The 14,150-nt window shown below is 56.6% G+C and overlaps 7 protein-coding genes across 7 annotated transcripts, besides 10 other annotated features; all 7 read left to right on the forward strand.

Annotated features, from left to right (window-relative positions):
- Positions 1–510, forward strand: TraAM80_05650 (flagellar calcium-binding protein; the record flags this gene model as incomplete). The annotated part of the gene is made up of 1 exon (XM_029382523.1): positions 1–510. A coding segment is annotated over one exon (510 nt), but the record flags the coding sequence as incomplete, so codon positions are not given.
- Positions 511–1,082: 572 nt separating this feature from the next.
- Positions 1,083–1,129: a microsatellite.
- A 445-nt stretch (positions 1,130–1,574) lies between these two features.
- On the forward strand, positions 1,575–5,228 carry TraAM80_05651 (flagellar calcium-binding protein; the record flags this gene model as incomplete). Its single annotated transcript, XM_029382524.1, has 1 exon — positions 1,575–5,228. One exon carries the CDS (start codon positions 1,575–1,577, stop codon positions 5,226–5,228), a length of 3,654 nt encoding a protein of 1,217 aa, XP_029237614.1.
- A 1,283-nt stretch (positions 5,229–6,511) lies between these two features.
- Positions 6,512–6,543: a microsatellite.
- A 73-nt stretch (positions 6,544–6,616) lies between these two features.
- Positions 6,617–7,600, forward strand: TraAM80_05652 (ubiquitin hydrolase; the record flags this gene model as incomplete). The annotated part of the gene is made up of 1 exon (XM_029382525.1): positions 6,617–7,600. One exon carries the CDS (start codon positions 6,617–6,619, stop codon positions 7,598–7,600), a length of 984 nt encoding a protein of 327 aa, XP_029237615.1.
- A 210-nt stretch (positions 7,601–7,810) lies between these two features.
- Positions 7,811–7,860: a microsatellite.
- A 23-nt stretch (positions 7,861–7,883) lies between these two features.
- Positions 7,884–7,927: a microsatellite.
- A 469-nt stretch (positions 7,928–8,396) lies between these two features.
- Positions 8,397–8,449: a sequence feature (A-rich).
- Positions 8,429–8,523: a microsatellite.
- A 37-nt stretch (positions 8,524–8,560) lies between these two features.
- TraAM80_05653 (uncharacterized protein) lies at positions 8,561–10,510 on the forward strand (the record flags this gene model as incomplete). Its single annotated transcript, XM_029382526.1, has 1 exon — positions 8,561–10,510. One exon carries the CDS (start codon positions 8,561–8,563, stop codon positions 10,508–10,510), a length of 1,950 nt encoding a protein of 649 aa, XP_029237616.1.
- Positions 10,511–10,561: 51 nt separating this feature from the next.
- Positions 10,562–10,596: a microsatellite.
- A 317-nt stretch (positions 10,597–10,913) lies between these two features.
- Positions 10,914–10,933: a microsatellite.
- Positions 10,934–11,025: 92 nt separating this feature from the next.
- TraAM80_05654 (uncharacterized protein) lies at positions 11,026–11,382 on the forward strand (the record flags this gene model as incomplete). Its single annotated transcript, XM_029382527.1, has 1 exon — positions 11,026–11,382. One exon carries the CDS (start codon positions 11,026–11,028, stop codon positions 11,380–11,382), a length of 357 nt encoding a protein of 118 aa, XP_029237617.1.
- A 359-nt stretch (positions 11,383–11,741) lies between these two features.
- On the forward strand, positions 11,742–12,077 carry TraAM80_05655 (putative protein kinase; the record flags this gene model as incomplete). Its single annotated transcript, XM_029382528.1, has 1 exon — positions 11,742–12,077. The coding sequence occupies one exon, from the start codon at positions 11,742–11,744 to the stop codon at positions 12,075–12,077; it is 336 nt and encodes a 111-aa protein (XP_029237618.1).
- A 307-nt stretch (positions 12,078–12,384) lies between these two features.
- Positions 12,385–12,963, forward strand: TraAM80_05656 (uncharacterized protein; the record flags this gene model as incomplete). Its single annotated transcript, XM_029382529.1, has 1 exon — positions 12,385–12,963. One exon carries the CDS (start codon positions 12,385–12,387, stop codon positions 12,961–12,963), a length of 579 nt encoding a protein of 192 aa, XP_029237619.1.
- Positions 12,964–13,426: 463 nt separating this feature from the next.
- Positions 13,427–13,444: a microsatellite.
- Positions 13,445–13,757: 313 nt separating this feature from the next.
- Positions 13,758–13,797: a microsatellite.
- The last annotated feature ends 353 nt before the right edge of the window (positions 13,798–14,150 follow it).

Here is a 14,150-nt window from a genome sequence, read left to right on the forward strand (position 1 = left end):
CCTCGCGATAAGACGGCCGAGGCGAAGCAGCGCCGCATTGACCTCTTCAAGAAGTTCGACAAGAACGACACGGGCAAGCTGTCCTACGATGAGGTGTACAACGGCTGCATTGAGGTGCTGAAGCTGGACGAGTTCACTCCGCGTGTGCGCGATATCACGAAGCGTGCGTTCAACAAGGCGAAGGACAAGGGCAGCAAGCTGGAGAACAAGGGCAGCGAGGACTTTGTTGAATTTCTTGAGTTCCGTCTGATGCTTTGCTACCTCTACGACTACTTCGAGCTGACGGTGATGTTTGACGAGATCGACACTTCCGGCAACATGCTGCTGGACGAGAAGGAGTTCAAGAAGGCCGTGCCCAAGCTCGAGCAGTGGGGTGCGAAGATCGAGGACCCCGCGGAGGTGTTCAAGGAGCTGGACAAAAACGGTTCGGGTTCCGTGACGTTTGACGAGTTTGCTGCGTGGGCTTCGGCACGCAAACTGGACGTCGACGGGGATGTGAGCTGTCTATGATTTTTTTTTTTTGGGCGTTTGTGTTCGAGATTTTGTTTTGGTGTTGCTTTTTGTGTGGTATTTATTTGATTTGCGGAGGCGTGTGCTTTTTTTTAAAAAATTGTTTGTGTGCTTTTTTTATTCATTTGGTTGGTGGTCTGCAGAGGGTAAGAGTGGGGATGGGGACTTGTATGGGAACGTGGAGGTGCTCGTATGTGTGTCGGGGAAGGGGAGGGGGTAGTGCTGTCGCGTAATAATGTAGGTGGGTGTTGCTGGGTTTTGTCGCACGGATGACTTTTTTTTTTATATCACTTTTTGCTCGTTTGCAGTATGTGGGCGTTGTACTGCTTGCCCTGCTTCTTCGTACGTTGCGTGTTTGAGCGGTTATGTGTGGATTTTGTTGGCTGCTCGCGCTCGCAAAAAAGTATGCTTTTGCAACGTAGGGGAGGTGTGTGTGGGCGGGATGGAGCAGAGCCTGCGGGAGCGCGTTCTTTCAGTTCCAACGTCTCCTGCAGGCGTGAGCTGTTTCAGCTTCTCTTTGCCGGAGACCATACACAAGCACGGACGTACCAAACTGCTGCAATGCTTTACTGTTTTGTTTTTTGTTTTGACGTCTCCTTTTTTTTTTATTTGCTTTTTTCCCATTATATATTTGGAGGTTATTATCTCAGGCTTGAGGTGAGGAGGGGGGAATAAATGCAGGGGAAGCACCGACGCTAGAGCATTATTTTTGCAGATCCACAACGCGTGCACGCAGGCAGGGACCATGATGCAAACGTGCCGGGGTGCACCGCACTTCTCTCATTGTCTTTTTTTCACTGTGTGTTTTTTTTTTGAAAACTCTTCCTGCCTCTTTCTTCCCACCTTCCCCTCCACTCCACTCCCTCCGTGCGTTTGGGCATGCAGCGGAGAAAAAGGAAAAAACCAAAGGAAGAAGGGAGTCCCCCTTTGCTGTTTTCCACGTTTTCTGCGAGCGTGCGTGCAGTTGCCACTGCCCTGCAGCTGTTAGTGCTGGCAGACCTTGCTGCTTGCTGCGTCCTGGGTGCCGGTTCCACTTCCCCCCACCACGTGTGCTGCCTCTCAGTATGGGCTGCTGTGGCTCGAGGGAGGATGTATGTGGCCAGGTGTACCTGGAGATGCTTCGACGGCTTAGCGTCACACCGGCACACACCGATAAGGCCGCCGTCGATTTGAGACGAAACATCGAGTTTGTGAAAATATTGGGCATGCGTGGAGGCGGCAGCGAGGATGCTGAAGCAGTGCAGTGTGCAACGGTGGAACAGCTTCAGATGTTTGACCGCGAGCAGTGGAAGTTGTCCTCGATTCACGCATACAACGCTCAACTTCTGCTGGACGCCGCAGAGGACATCTGCCGCTATCGCAACCCACATGCCAACAATACTCTTGTTGCTTTGCATCGATGCGACTACAGCCCGTGGTTGCTGTACATGTGCGAATTCTACCATGTGATGGGCGTCTTTGAGAAGGCGAAGCTGCTGTCGAAGGGGACTTGGGAGAAGGCAAGCATTAGTGCTGCAGGCCTCACAAAGTGTCTGACTGCCTTGAAGACTGAGTTTGCGTCGGCCTTTGCGTCAAGTAGGGGGCCTGGTGCTGCTTTTAACCCGCCCTCTTCGGCCACGTCAAGCGCGGTGGTGGAGCAGGTTTCACGGTGGTTTCTTTATCCCTTAAGCGTCAGCGGAGACGACGGAGCAGCGTCGGAGCAGGTCATTACGCTGGTGGCGGTGGTGCGTTGGCTGGTTTTGCGGCACGTGGTGGCGATGTGTGATGAATACTCCGCTTCTGCAACAGAGGCGCCCATGGACGCGAAGATGGGAGTGGAGAGTGTCTATCGCGGGGAAAAAGAGCCAGAACCGGAACCAGAGTCGGATCCAGTGCTAGAGCCAGAGTCAGTGCTAGAGCCAGAGCCAGAACCAGAGCCAGAACCAGAGCCAGAGTCAGTGCTAGAGCCAGAGCCAGAGTCAGTGCTAGAGCCAGAGCCAGAGCCAGAGCCAGAGCCAGAGTCAGTGCTAGAGCCAGAGCCAGAGCCAGAGCCAGAGTTAGTGCTAGAGCCAGAGCCAGAACCGGAATCAGATACTAAGATGAAGCGATACTGGGGTGACGCGTTTGCGAGTCACAAGTTATTTCTTGTGAATGCGTTGGAGGACCCTTCGCAGCTGGAGGTCTTGTTTTTAGCCCTTACACATGGAACCAGGCAACTTTCAGAGGCGGATGCTACAGCAGGAATGTACGAGCACTTTGAAATGGGGGATATGTTTGAGGACCAATGCGTGCATGATACGCTGGTGCGGGTTGCCTTCCATGTGGTGGCGCGCGATTTTGGCGACGGCACCGCAAGCATCCGTAGCGTGTCAACTTTTGGTCAATTCCTGCGGGCGTATCTCGCGGTGTTGGGGCTCTACCACGAGACTATGCTATGCGAGGGCATGGCCGCTGGCACCGAACCCCGGTACGGGGCATCGGCCCCAGACTTGAACAGGGGCATCCTGACGCAGGTGCTAAAGGCCATGGGTGATGGTGATGCTGGCGGAGGCGGCGGTGATGCTGCCTACGACAACCGGGTCGACCATTTTGTGCATTCCGTCTTTGGCAGCGGCAATGACTCTCACCAAGTTCCGTTTCTGGAAATTGCCGACCCATGGGCCGCATTGCTGTTACAGGAAGGAAACAAAGACAAGTTAAAAGACATCTCTGAACTGTTTCATGCCCTTGGGCTTAGTGATAATAGCGGACGGGCGTCCATTCTCTCGCTGCTTGTTGCCAGTAGCTTGGATGGCAACGACGCCGATTCGATGTTTAACACCTTGAAGGCGAAGGTGGATTTGTCAGGCTACTGCTACGCAGCGGAGAGTGCTGGCAGCTGCGCACGCAGAGTGTGGGTGAAGGAATGTGAGCAGTGGGTGCGGGAAGGCGCGCCCGCATCAGTGAATACGGAGGGTGCAACGGATGACCATGATGCGAAGGAGAGACTCATTCTTGCAGACATTCATTTAAAACGTTTACTACACGGCGTCTATGGCACCATAGTTGCTGCAGTTGAGCTGGAGAAGGCGCTTTTACAGGGCGCTGCTGATGGTTCTAAGCATTTCTGCACGCCCAAGTGGGACCTTGAGACACCAGTGCCTATGCAGGCTTGCTCAAATCTCCTGCGTGAGGCGGCGACTGTGCTAAAGATCCAGGATATCGGTGAGGTGCCGGCTAACACATGTGAAAAAAGTGGTAAGCACGGTGATGTTGACGCAGCAGCACAGATGTGCGTCACTGCCTCGCTCTTGGTGCAGCATATTTCCTTGCAGTATGTGAATAGTAAAGTGCAACAGTGGAGGGAGGAGGCGTGGCGACGGTTACAAGCTGCGTGGCCTGTGAGCAGCGAGGACGCGCGTATGGAGGCGTTCTTTAATGCCCTAATGCAACGGGCAAGCAAGCATGCTGAGACACATTTGCGCGTCAGTGAGAACCTGTACGAGCAGTACACCTCGGACGTTTTGCTCGTCATGCCAAATAGGGAGTTTCAGGCCTTGTGCTGCAAGGCGTTGTCCGCAGTGGGGGACCCCAGTGGCAGCATCTTCACCTCAGAAGACCTCCCCGCGTTTTTGCGCTACATCTTGGGCTACACATATGTGTTAATTTCGTTTGGGGTGCCACACAATGGCCGCGTTTGTGATGCGGTGGCGCCAACGTGGGAAGAACTGGAGGTGTGGGTGCGGCGTGAGACCGGGGCCGCCATGGATGGGGCTGTGAGGGCGGTCTTCAAGCATCTTGCAAGCCCCAGCGGGAACGGTGTGCCTCTGAAGGAGGTGGCGGTTTGGTTTGCTGGCCGAGCTGCACTCCAAGACACGTCTGGGGTCAGGCTTCGCATTTGGAGGCGCCAGCTGCGCGACATGATCCCGGCCGGGGATACGGCGGGAGACAGGAATAAGCGTCGGGAGACTGCAAACGAAATCCGTGCGGCGAGCGGCTACATTACCCTTAGCGCCCTCGTGGAGCTATGCTCCACCCGCTACCAACTTTGGCGCGTGTGGCCACCGGAGTTAGGAAGCAACTTCGTGGCGTTTAGCTTGCGGGAAACCAACAAGGTGTTGCGGCGCATGGAGTTGCGGGACAGTGCGCTACGCTACACTGACCTCCATTTTTTTCTGCTCTTCGTGCGCTCTTACCTGGACGTCCTTCTTGACGGGGCATGTGTGCTGGAGGTGGAGGAAGGCGATGAAGGAACGAGGTCCAAAGAAGCTCAACATCCATTTGCAGCTAGGCGTATGTTATGGACAGACGATACGATGCGCCCCGCTCTGCAGACGCTTCTGCGAGACAGAAACTTGGACGAGGAGGTACTTTTGCAGGTGGTTCTGGGCTGTGGGACGGCACCGTGCACCACATCCCATGTGGCCCTGACTGTGGCACGTGCGACCGTCGGCGATGCTCTGAAGCGATTTCTCGAAAAGGCTGCGGGAGGCCCTTGGCCAGACTCTCTGTGGGATCGCCTGCGTCAACGACTTCCCAGCGTGGACTCCACAGAGCAGCGGCTGAAACGTCAGGAGCTGTTTGCGCTGATAGACGTGCGGGGGGCGCGGCTGCTCACCCTGTGCGACCTGTACCATGGCATGGTGGAGCAGCTTTCCCTGCACGAGTTTCGTGAGGATTTGCAGCCGATAGTCTTTCGTGCCTTCTCTGCCACGAAGGAGGTGACGTTTTTCGCAGCAGAGCGTTGTCTACCTGACTGACGGCGAGGAACAGTTCATCACGGCGGCGGAGTTCCGCACATTCTTGTGGTACATGTACGCGTACTTTGAGTTATACCACATGTTTGACGCCCTCTGCAAGTACAACGAGGACCCAGTGAAGAAGTCGGTCTCGTTGGAGGCATTTGTGGCTGCCGCGCCGTTGCTGGAGCTTTGGGGCTGCCATTTCGCAGACCCGGCGGCGGAGTTCAGGCGGATCAACAGGCGATGTAAAGAGGGCAGCGCAATGTACTTCACCGACTTTGCCGTCTGGGCGTCGCAGCACCACCTGTCCCCGGCAGGACACTCTCACGAAGAGGCGACGGAGGAAGAGTAGGAGGCGGCGTGGAGTCAGCGGCGTAACTGAGGGCGGTGGTGGAGACTGTGAAGGAGGAAAAGTACTGGCACCGCTCCCTCACTCTTCACACACACACACCGCAGCCGAATGCACCAATGTGTATGACTTTTATTATCTTTATTTCAGCCCTTCAGGGACTCTGTCCGACTTTGCAGCCCTCTCCGTTGCCTCATGTGAGTGCATGTACAAACGAGTTGCACTTCTTCCCTCCTTTGTTCTTTGTCTGTTTAGTTGAATTCTTTTTTTTTCTTTATTCCCACTTTTTGAATTTTTTTTTTTTTGTACGTTTGTCTTTTCCTTTGCTTCCCCTCCTCTGATGTCATTCTTTAGAGACAGGGGCTGGGCACCGCGTGCACCGTATCGGCCAGAACACACGGGAAACGTGAGAGAAAAATAGAAGGAAATAAGAATGAGAGCGAGGGAGTTGGTCTTGGCTATAATTTGTCCAGCATGATGTGGTAACAGATGTGATATGCACATTCAAACACACATGCATGCATGCATACTCCTTGTTCCTCCATTTTCTCCTGTTGCTGCGTAGCTGGTAGACTGCCTTTCTCAATCACTTCTTCCTTTGACGTTTTTCTTTGCACGCATGTATGTAAGTCACATGCTCCCGTCACCGGAGCCGTGGGTGTGTCTACGTGTCATGAGAGTTTGTGTCCCCCACGCGACCCCGCACTTCTCTTGGCGTCCGCGGTGCATGCAAGTCACTCACCGTAGCCGGCGGAAACGTCTTACGGGGTGCTCTCTCTGCCCTGCTATTGGTTGGGGGGCTTGCGTGATGCATCACCGAGACCTGGCCCCGCCTACTTCTAACTGCGTGCGTGTGTGCGACGTCGCGCTTTTCTCGCGACTGGCTCGATGTTTACGCCTCTCTGCCGCTTTTTTTTTCCCTTTCTTCCCTCCCTCTCGACTCCACTTCCCCTTTTTGTTTTGTATTTCTTTTTATTTTTGTTTGGCGTCTGAACAGTGAGGAGTGAAGGAAGGACAATAAAGAGCAAAGGATAGCGGTGCGGCTGTGGTGGCGACGATGGTGGGTCTGTCCTCGTTTGGGGGCTTCTGCTCACCATCATGTGAGTCTCTGCCTCCCTCTTCGAGGGAGTCCCGTGTAGGAACAGCGGGCGCAGCGACAACGCGGCGTTTACGCGTCGCGCCGGTGTCCCCGCCCACACGGCGTTGCAACACAGCGGGAGGCGCCGGTGGCCCCTCAAGAGCATTCAAGGGCTTTGTGGCGATGCCGCCGTCGCTGCCCATGAGCGCTGGTGCCGGGGCTAAGGGCTCGCGGTGGTGCGCAGCGCCGAGTGCGCCGGCGTCGTTGGCATTCTGCGCACTGGAGGAGCTGCAGCAACCACCACCGGCTTGCGGCATGTGGGGGAGTGGGAGGCGGGAGAAGGCGGACTACGGGCTACAATTAGCGGGGGGCGAGCCCCGGGTGCGGGACTACGCTCCACGTCACGCCCAACTCTTGTCGCTGGAGCGTGAGCAGCACCGTGTTGCGACGGACCGGCTGCACCAACGGGCGAGGGGGCTCTGGCTGAAGTGGAAGCAGGAGCGAGAGGCTCACGTATCGACCACGCTGCTCCTCTTCAAGACGCAGATAGACTTCTGCATCATGCAGGAAGAGTCCGCGCGACACGCCCTTGTGGCCGCGGAGGCGGAGGATAGTCTCAACTGCATGCAACGTGGCAGGTGTGGGGTAGCGGAGAAGCGCAGATACAAGGCGGTGGACGCGGCAACGCGCACGGCGGTCTTTCCTGCCGACCCCCACGCCAAGCCGCGTTTCCTGTACGCCCACGACAGCGACCTGCTGCGGGCTCTGCAGCGCTCGGAGGCGTACATTGTGCAGCTTGAGCGGCACTTCGAGGAGCTAGGTCAATACCGCATAGATCCAGCGTCCTTTGAGCCTCCCTGCACACACAACAGTACTTGTAGCGAGGCTGCGATTGGTGGCACTGCGCGCGACGGCACCACCTCGTATGCTCCTCTTAGTCCGTACATTCACACCCTTACGTGATGTGCGTTAGTGTGGTGTGGTCCACACGGAAGCGATGCAGCCGATCGGCGCGAGCGCGTATGAGGGCCAAGGGAGAGGGTGGCGAACACGCACCCACGCGGGGATGGGTGGGGGTGGTGGAGGCAAAGGCGTGTTATTGTTGGCGCCGGAGCGTATGCGCAAAGGCGGGGGCGCGAGAAGTTGTATGATGTCGAATTAGTGAACTCTAGATGTATGTATATGTGTGTGTTGGTGTGCGGTCCTGTGGGGGTTTGTTGTGTTATTTTCACATCCTCCTCGCATTTTTCTTTGTTTGTTTGCTTCTGTGTTTGCTGTTTATGTTTGTGTACAAGTGTCCACCGACTTTCTGATGCATCACCGCCACATGTCCGGCCTTTTTTTCCCCTTTAATATTTACTTTTTTTTTTTGTTTTCGCTTTTGTTTTCATAGCTGGTGTTGCCGCTGCTCCCGTGCTGTGGCATCCCATTTGCTTATTTTGCCTATTTTTCTCCTTGATGCTACTGCCGTTCCCGGGGCCCGTGGGATGCGCCGCGCCTGCAAATCACGGCGTGCGATTCCCCCCCCCCCCCCCCTTTCCCTCTCTCTCACACATACACACACAAATGCATTTTTTTGTTTCTCTCTGTCTCTGTTTCTCCGTGTCGCCGCCGGGGGCGAGAAGAAGCGAAAGGGGAGCCCCCACACGCACACCGGCCGTCGCACCGTGTCGCTGGAGCGGACGACACGCACGCACGAAAGGGGGGAAAAAAGTGAACGTTTGAACGGGTTGACGCAAAGGAGTGAGAAACAGTAGGCAAATAAAAACAAAATTAATAACATAAACGGAAACAACAACAACACGAATAACACACCCACCCACCCACCCACACCCACACACACATACATACACACACGAGGCTCTCATCCCACACACGCGCACGCAGAGAGAGGCACGGCGCAGGCAGTAGGGCGGCGACAGGATGAAAGTCAAGAAGAAGGACCTCCGCAAGGGGGAAGCGCAGCTGCCCATCAACTACCCTCAACCGGAGGTGGCGGACGGGGTCGCCATTGACCACACCACCGACTTCGACGCGGAGAAGACGCGGGTGGAGGCGCTTTGCAAGCGGCTGGCCCACAACGAGGTTGCCGTGCGAGACGCGGTGTTGGCCGAGCTGCCACGCTACATTCAAGGCGTGACGCGGCGCCTCGTGGGAATAGAGGCGGACGTGGACGTGGCTGCGTTGCGTCGCTTTATCACCATGCGGGGCGGGGACCACACGCACGGCGATGACGCGGACGGAGAGACGCGAACGGTCGTCAATGTGCTCCGCGAGCTTGAGACGTACCGTGACCACGTGGGGAACGTACGACGCGAGCAGCGACGTCAGGCAGATCTTCAGTGTGTGCAGCAGCAGCGGCAGCCGACGGCGGGTGACGGGGATGTGGAGGGTAATAAAAGCCACGGTAATGATAATCAACGCAGCGGCGCGGAAGAGGTGGGTGAGGCACGTTTGAGTGTTGCCGCAGCGGCAGAGCCCGTCTCCAGGGACGCGGGGCGCAAGAGTTTGCGGCAGATCTACGGGGAGTGGATCTCAGTATGGTGCGAAGTGGAGCTGCTGCTGCTGAAGCTCTCCCGAGGCGTCTTCTTTTGTCTCTGGCACTCCGACAAGCCGTTGGTGCAGCTGGAGTGTGCCCAGCGCATCGCCCGCCTCATTCACGCCCCACACACTAACAGCGGGAAGATTCTGCTCTTCAGCTGCCTCATGCGGGTGCTCGTGCGGGAGTGGCGCTCCATGGACCGCTACCGCGCCGACAAGTTCCTTGCGCTGGTGCGCAAAATGATATACGAGCTGGCCTGCCTGCTAAAGTCACTGGAGGCGGAGACCCGCTCGCAGCAGCGTGGCGTTGGAGGTGGCGAGGAGAGAGAGACACGCACCCCCAGCGGCAAGGCAGACCGCGCTGCACCGGTACGAAAGCGCGCATCCATGACTGGTGGAATGAAGCGGCGACGCGGCGAGGGCTACGACACGGATGTCTTGACGCACGACCCGCTCTGCCGCGCCCTCCACGAGGCGTGCTACGTGTTTCAGGGGCAGATTGTGCCGGAGCCCACCGCCGTGGGCCTCACCATGCACGTCTGCGACGTCCTCTTTGACGAGCTGTGCCGAGCGGCGCTCTCCCCCGTGCTCTTCCTCGCCCTCAGCGACCGCATCGCGCTCTACGCGATGAGTCAGGGCAACTACGTGGAGAAGCGGGTGCTGGACTACTTCATCGCCCCCATTGCCGGAGGCCTGCTGGCCAGCCGCAGGCAGGAGCATCAGCAAGAGCGCCGTGGTCTAACTGCGTCCACCGGAGCCGCAGCGAAGCGGAGGCGACCCCACGATGAGGAAGAGGTGGCAGACAACGACAAGGACAGCAGAGATGCGGGCGCTGGGGATAATACTGCGGCCCATGCTAAGGCTGAGGCTGAGACGCGTGGCATGCTTCTGCAGCTGGCGGACTGCTGCAGGGCATACTCCGTGGCGTGGCGCACGGTGCGTCCGGTGCGTGTGATGTTCACCGAGAGTGAAATGGTGCTGCGGCAGGCTGCAGACCCCGACGCGTACAAGCCGCTGACCGGCGGCGAGCTGCGCCGCCGCATTGAGCAGGAGGTCGCGGATGTGGAAGAGACGCAGCACGCCGTCGTGGAAGAGCGCCGACGGTTGCGCTTGCTGCGGCAGCAGGAGAAAAAACAGATGCCGCAGCGTCTCAGGAAGAGGCATGTGGCCGCTGCCGATGACGGCGACGAGGACGATGGGGACGCAGAGGCGGATGCGACGCGGCAGCAGCTTAACAACAAGATGAAGACAAAGAAGAAGCTGCATTCACGCAACACGAAGAGGAAGAAACATTACACTCTGACAAGGGAGGACCTCTACGGCGAGGAATAGCAGGGAGGCAGCACCAGCCTCTGCATGCACATGCATCCCTTGACTGTTGAGCTTATCCCTTTTTTTCTTTTCTTTTTCTTTTACTTCTGCCGCAGTGTGGGCGGGGTGGTGGCGGCAATGTCGCCTGCGCCGTTCCTCGCACAGTCTCTGCAGACACAAGGACGTAAAGACATATTTGCATCCTCAGTTGTTTGCAGATCTCGTCAGGGAGCCCCATGCAGTCCTTTTTTTTGCTTTTTCCCCCGTTCTGCGAGTCAGTGGCCCTTTGCGCCTGTCTTCCTTTTCTGTTTCTCCCATTTTTTTTTTTTACTACTGAGGTGAGAGGTGCCGTCGTGGGGTTACAGTTTTGCCGGACCCACACCCCTAGCCGTGTTTTTTATGCCTTTACCGTGCCTCTATAACCGTGTGTGTGTGTGTGTGCGTCGGCAGCAGCGCACGAAGGAGCTGTCGCGGGAGCGAGCGAGAAACCCCAAGCAGAGAGACGGCCGGTAGCGGCACATGACAGGGATGGGTGAATGGTGGTGAAGCCGAGACGTAAGATGGCCACACCGGTGTTCGGCACAATAATAACTGACGTGTGCCTGCAGCCCGAGGTACTCGGTGCCAGGGAACTTGTCAAGGCTCTTTACCGACGCATTAAGAACGAGGCGGACGCCGCGGGCGCAGCAGCCGCAGGCGGAAGCCGTGCACTTGCCACCAGCCCCAACGGCAGCACTAACAACGGCGGTGGTGGCGGCGCGGCCTACGGGCCACTCTCAAATGTCGGTTTGCCACTCCCGGTCGCTGGGTCTATTGACTTTGCAACAGGGCGCCGGCTTGTGTGCTTTTGGCCACCGCAGAACCCTCTGCCGATCATTGCCGAGCCGCAGTAGCTGCTTGTTCACATCGTCTTCAAATCCTTAAGCCCCATGCATCAGATGGAAACCGTCGTCCTTGCGTGTTTTTCCGCCTGTGGAGCGTTCCTGGTGTACTCGGACGATGGCTCCCAGCTCATATGGCACGTGCTGTGGGAATTGTGTACCAGTCGTGTGCATCTCTCTAGCATCGCGTCCGTGTCGTGCGTGGGTGTGCTGCGCGCCGCCTCTGCGCGCTCATTGTTCCAATGAGCGAGACTGTCCAACGCACGGGGACACACCTCAAAAGTCTCAGCAGAAGCGTGGGGGCCGTCATTGATTACGCGATGCGGGGAACCGCCTGCGGGGGCACCGACCTCCTCCGGTAGTAGGACCGCATGCGCAAAATTGGTGGCGGGGCGCGGGAGGAAATTGTGTTTTGCCGCGTTTCAACCTCTCACGAGGAGTTTGCATCGAAGCGAATGCGGCGTGAGACGGAGAAGTTGGCGCTGAGCGACGACCACCGCGCCGTGCGATTCGTGTCGCTTCAGAACAACCACATTATTGAGTACTTTGCAATGCGTCTGCTGCTGAACCGCACGACGATAGAAATTGTCATTGTCATTGTACGAGGGGGGGATCTTGCGGGCTTCATTCGGCGGCTCACCGGGGACCGCCTTGACAAGAGCCTCATCTCGAAGAGCAGCAGGTTCGTACCCTTGGCGTCGCCGTGAGCAATGGGTGGATTGCGTTCATGCAGAAACACCACTGCATTGACGAGCTGAAGCGCAAGAAAGAAGGGCTAGGGGCTGGTGCTCTCCGACTCTGACACATGCTAGGAGTTAAGTCCCCGCAGAGGCCCGGCGCGGCCTCATGGGGGGCGCCAGAGGCGTTGCACAAAGGGGGTGCTTCTGCCCGCCTCGGACCTGTAGGCAGTGGGCCTCGCGGTCTACGTGCTGGCCGCACTTCCCGACTCCCCGATGATACGTAACCGCAACACCGACAAGCTTGAGCTTCTTAACGCGATGGTGTGGGAGGAATATGAGGTGGCGTTATCGTAGTCGGCGATGGGCCCCGCTGTGGTGGAGGCGCGCCATAGCTCATCTGTGCTTTGTGCCCCTCATACGCTCTTGGCACCGGGCGCGTCCTCCGAAGTGTGTGCGTCGGCGTGCTCTGATGACGGGCAGTGCCCCAGCACAGGTGTCTGCGTCACATGCCAGTCGCCGCGGTGAGCGTAGTGAAGGCACAGGCAAGCGCGGCCCCTGTGGCAGGGAGGATGCGGTTGACAGAGTGCGTGGGGATGAACGTGGTCGAGCGGGGATATCCCCTGACACTTGCACGGCTAACGGTGCTGTTGCTGTCGCCGGACTCTGCGCAGCGGCCAATCGCCAGGGCGGACAGCGAGGCACCCATGAAGGTGATGGCGAAGCTGCTGATTTTGGCAAATTGTCCAGGCTCGAGCAAAATGAGGAAGGTGAGGAAAACGGACCCGCATCAGAAGCAACCCGGCACTCTCGCTTCTTAAAGGCGAGGACATCAGACATGAGCACGCAGCGGCGGGAGGGAGCGGAAGAGCTGCCGGCGGTGTCGACGTCTGTTGAGATGAGAACTCGATCATAAAGCGGAGCCGTACAAAAAGTGAAGCTGCGCCACACTTCTTGCTTTTATTACTATTAGATCCCTCGACCGGCCACTATTTTTTTTTTTTTTGAAAGATAACAAAACACACATATATGTATACATACGTTCTTTGCTCCAGCTGCTTCTTTGCCATGATTTCATCTTATCTGGCTACCACTGCGTTTGCTCACGCAATTGTCTCTGTATGCCACCCGCCCCTTGCACAGCCATTTCCGTGGTGGTCTGTTTTTTGTATTTCTCTCTGTTGTGTGCGTCTGGTGTGGGCCGCCTCGCCCCCAAGGGCCTTAAAGTTGGTGTGCCTGCACAGCCGCTGACGACACCGACGCGTTACTCCAATGCTATTTTTGTACTTTTTCCTTTCTTTCCCCCTTTCTACTGTCACCACGACGTTGCGGTTGCTGTGTCGCTGACTGTGGCGGCCGTGGTGTGAAACAGAGGAAGATGTGTGTGTGTGTGTGTGGCTGCGGTGAGGTGGCGGGGTGTCCCCTTCTCTCTTCTGCAGCGTGCCCCCATGCCCACTTGCCTTGACAGGCGCTTGTTGCATCCTGCAGGCGCCTTGTTAACTTGTGACACGTGTGTCTGTTCTTTTTTTTTTCTTGTACTTTGTGTTTGCGTGGTGCTTTTCGGGGAGGTCTATTTTTTAGTTGCAACACAATCAACAACAGGCAAACAAGTACCACCAGCTTTTTTTTTATTTGCGTCAACTTGGTGTACAACAGGCAAACAAGTACCACCAACTTTTTTTTATTTGCGTCAACTTGGTGTACAACAGGCAAACAAACAAACACACAAATAAACCAACAAACAAACAAAGGAGAAAAAAAAAGAGGAAAACAATAAGAAAACAGAAAAAAATTTTTTTTTTTTCATTTTTGGAACGTAACAGTGTGAAAGTCAGAGAAAAAACGAGTTATGAATTACGGTTGTGCTTCACAGCAAACAATGCCGCAGTGGGGGAGCGACGGGTCATGTCCGGCAGTAAGGTGCATCCAAGGGAAACTTGGGGGGGCATCCTGCGCGGCTGACCGCCCCCCTCGAAGACGCATGCCCCTGCTGCCGCTCGCTGTTGTGTTGTTTTTTTTCTCCACTGCGATACCTGTGGGGCACGCCATTCCGTTTCGCTTGCATGGCGGGAGGATTAGCAACTCGGTCACTGTTGGTCGTGC

The sequence above is a fragment of the Trypanosoma rangeli genome, assembly GCF_003719475.1.
Source record: "Trypanosoma rangeli strain AM80 chromosome Unknown Tra_15.4_contig_00189, whole genome shotgun sequence".
NCBI lineage: Eukaryota > Euglenozoa > Kinetoplastea > Trypanosomatida > Trypanosomatidae > Trypanosoma > Trypanosoma rangeli.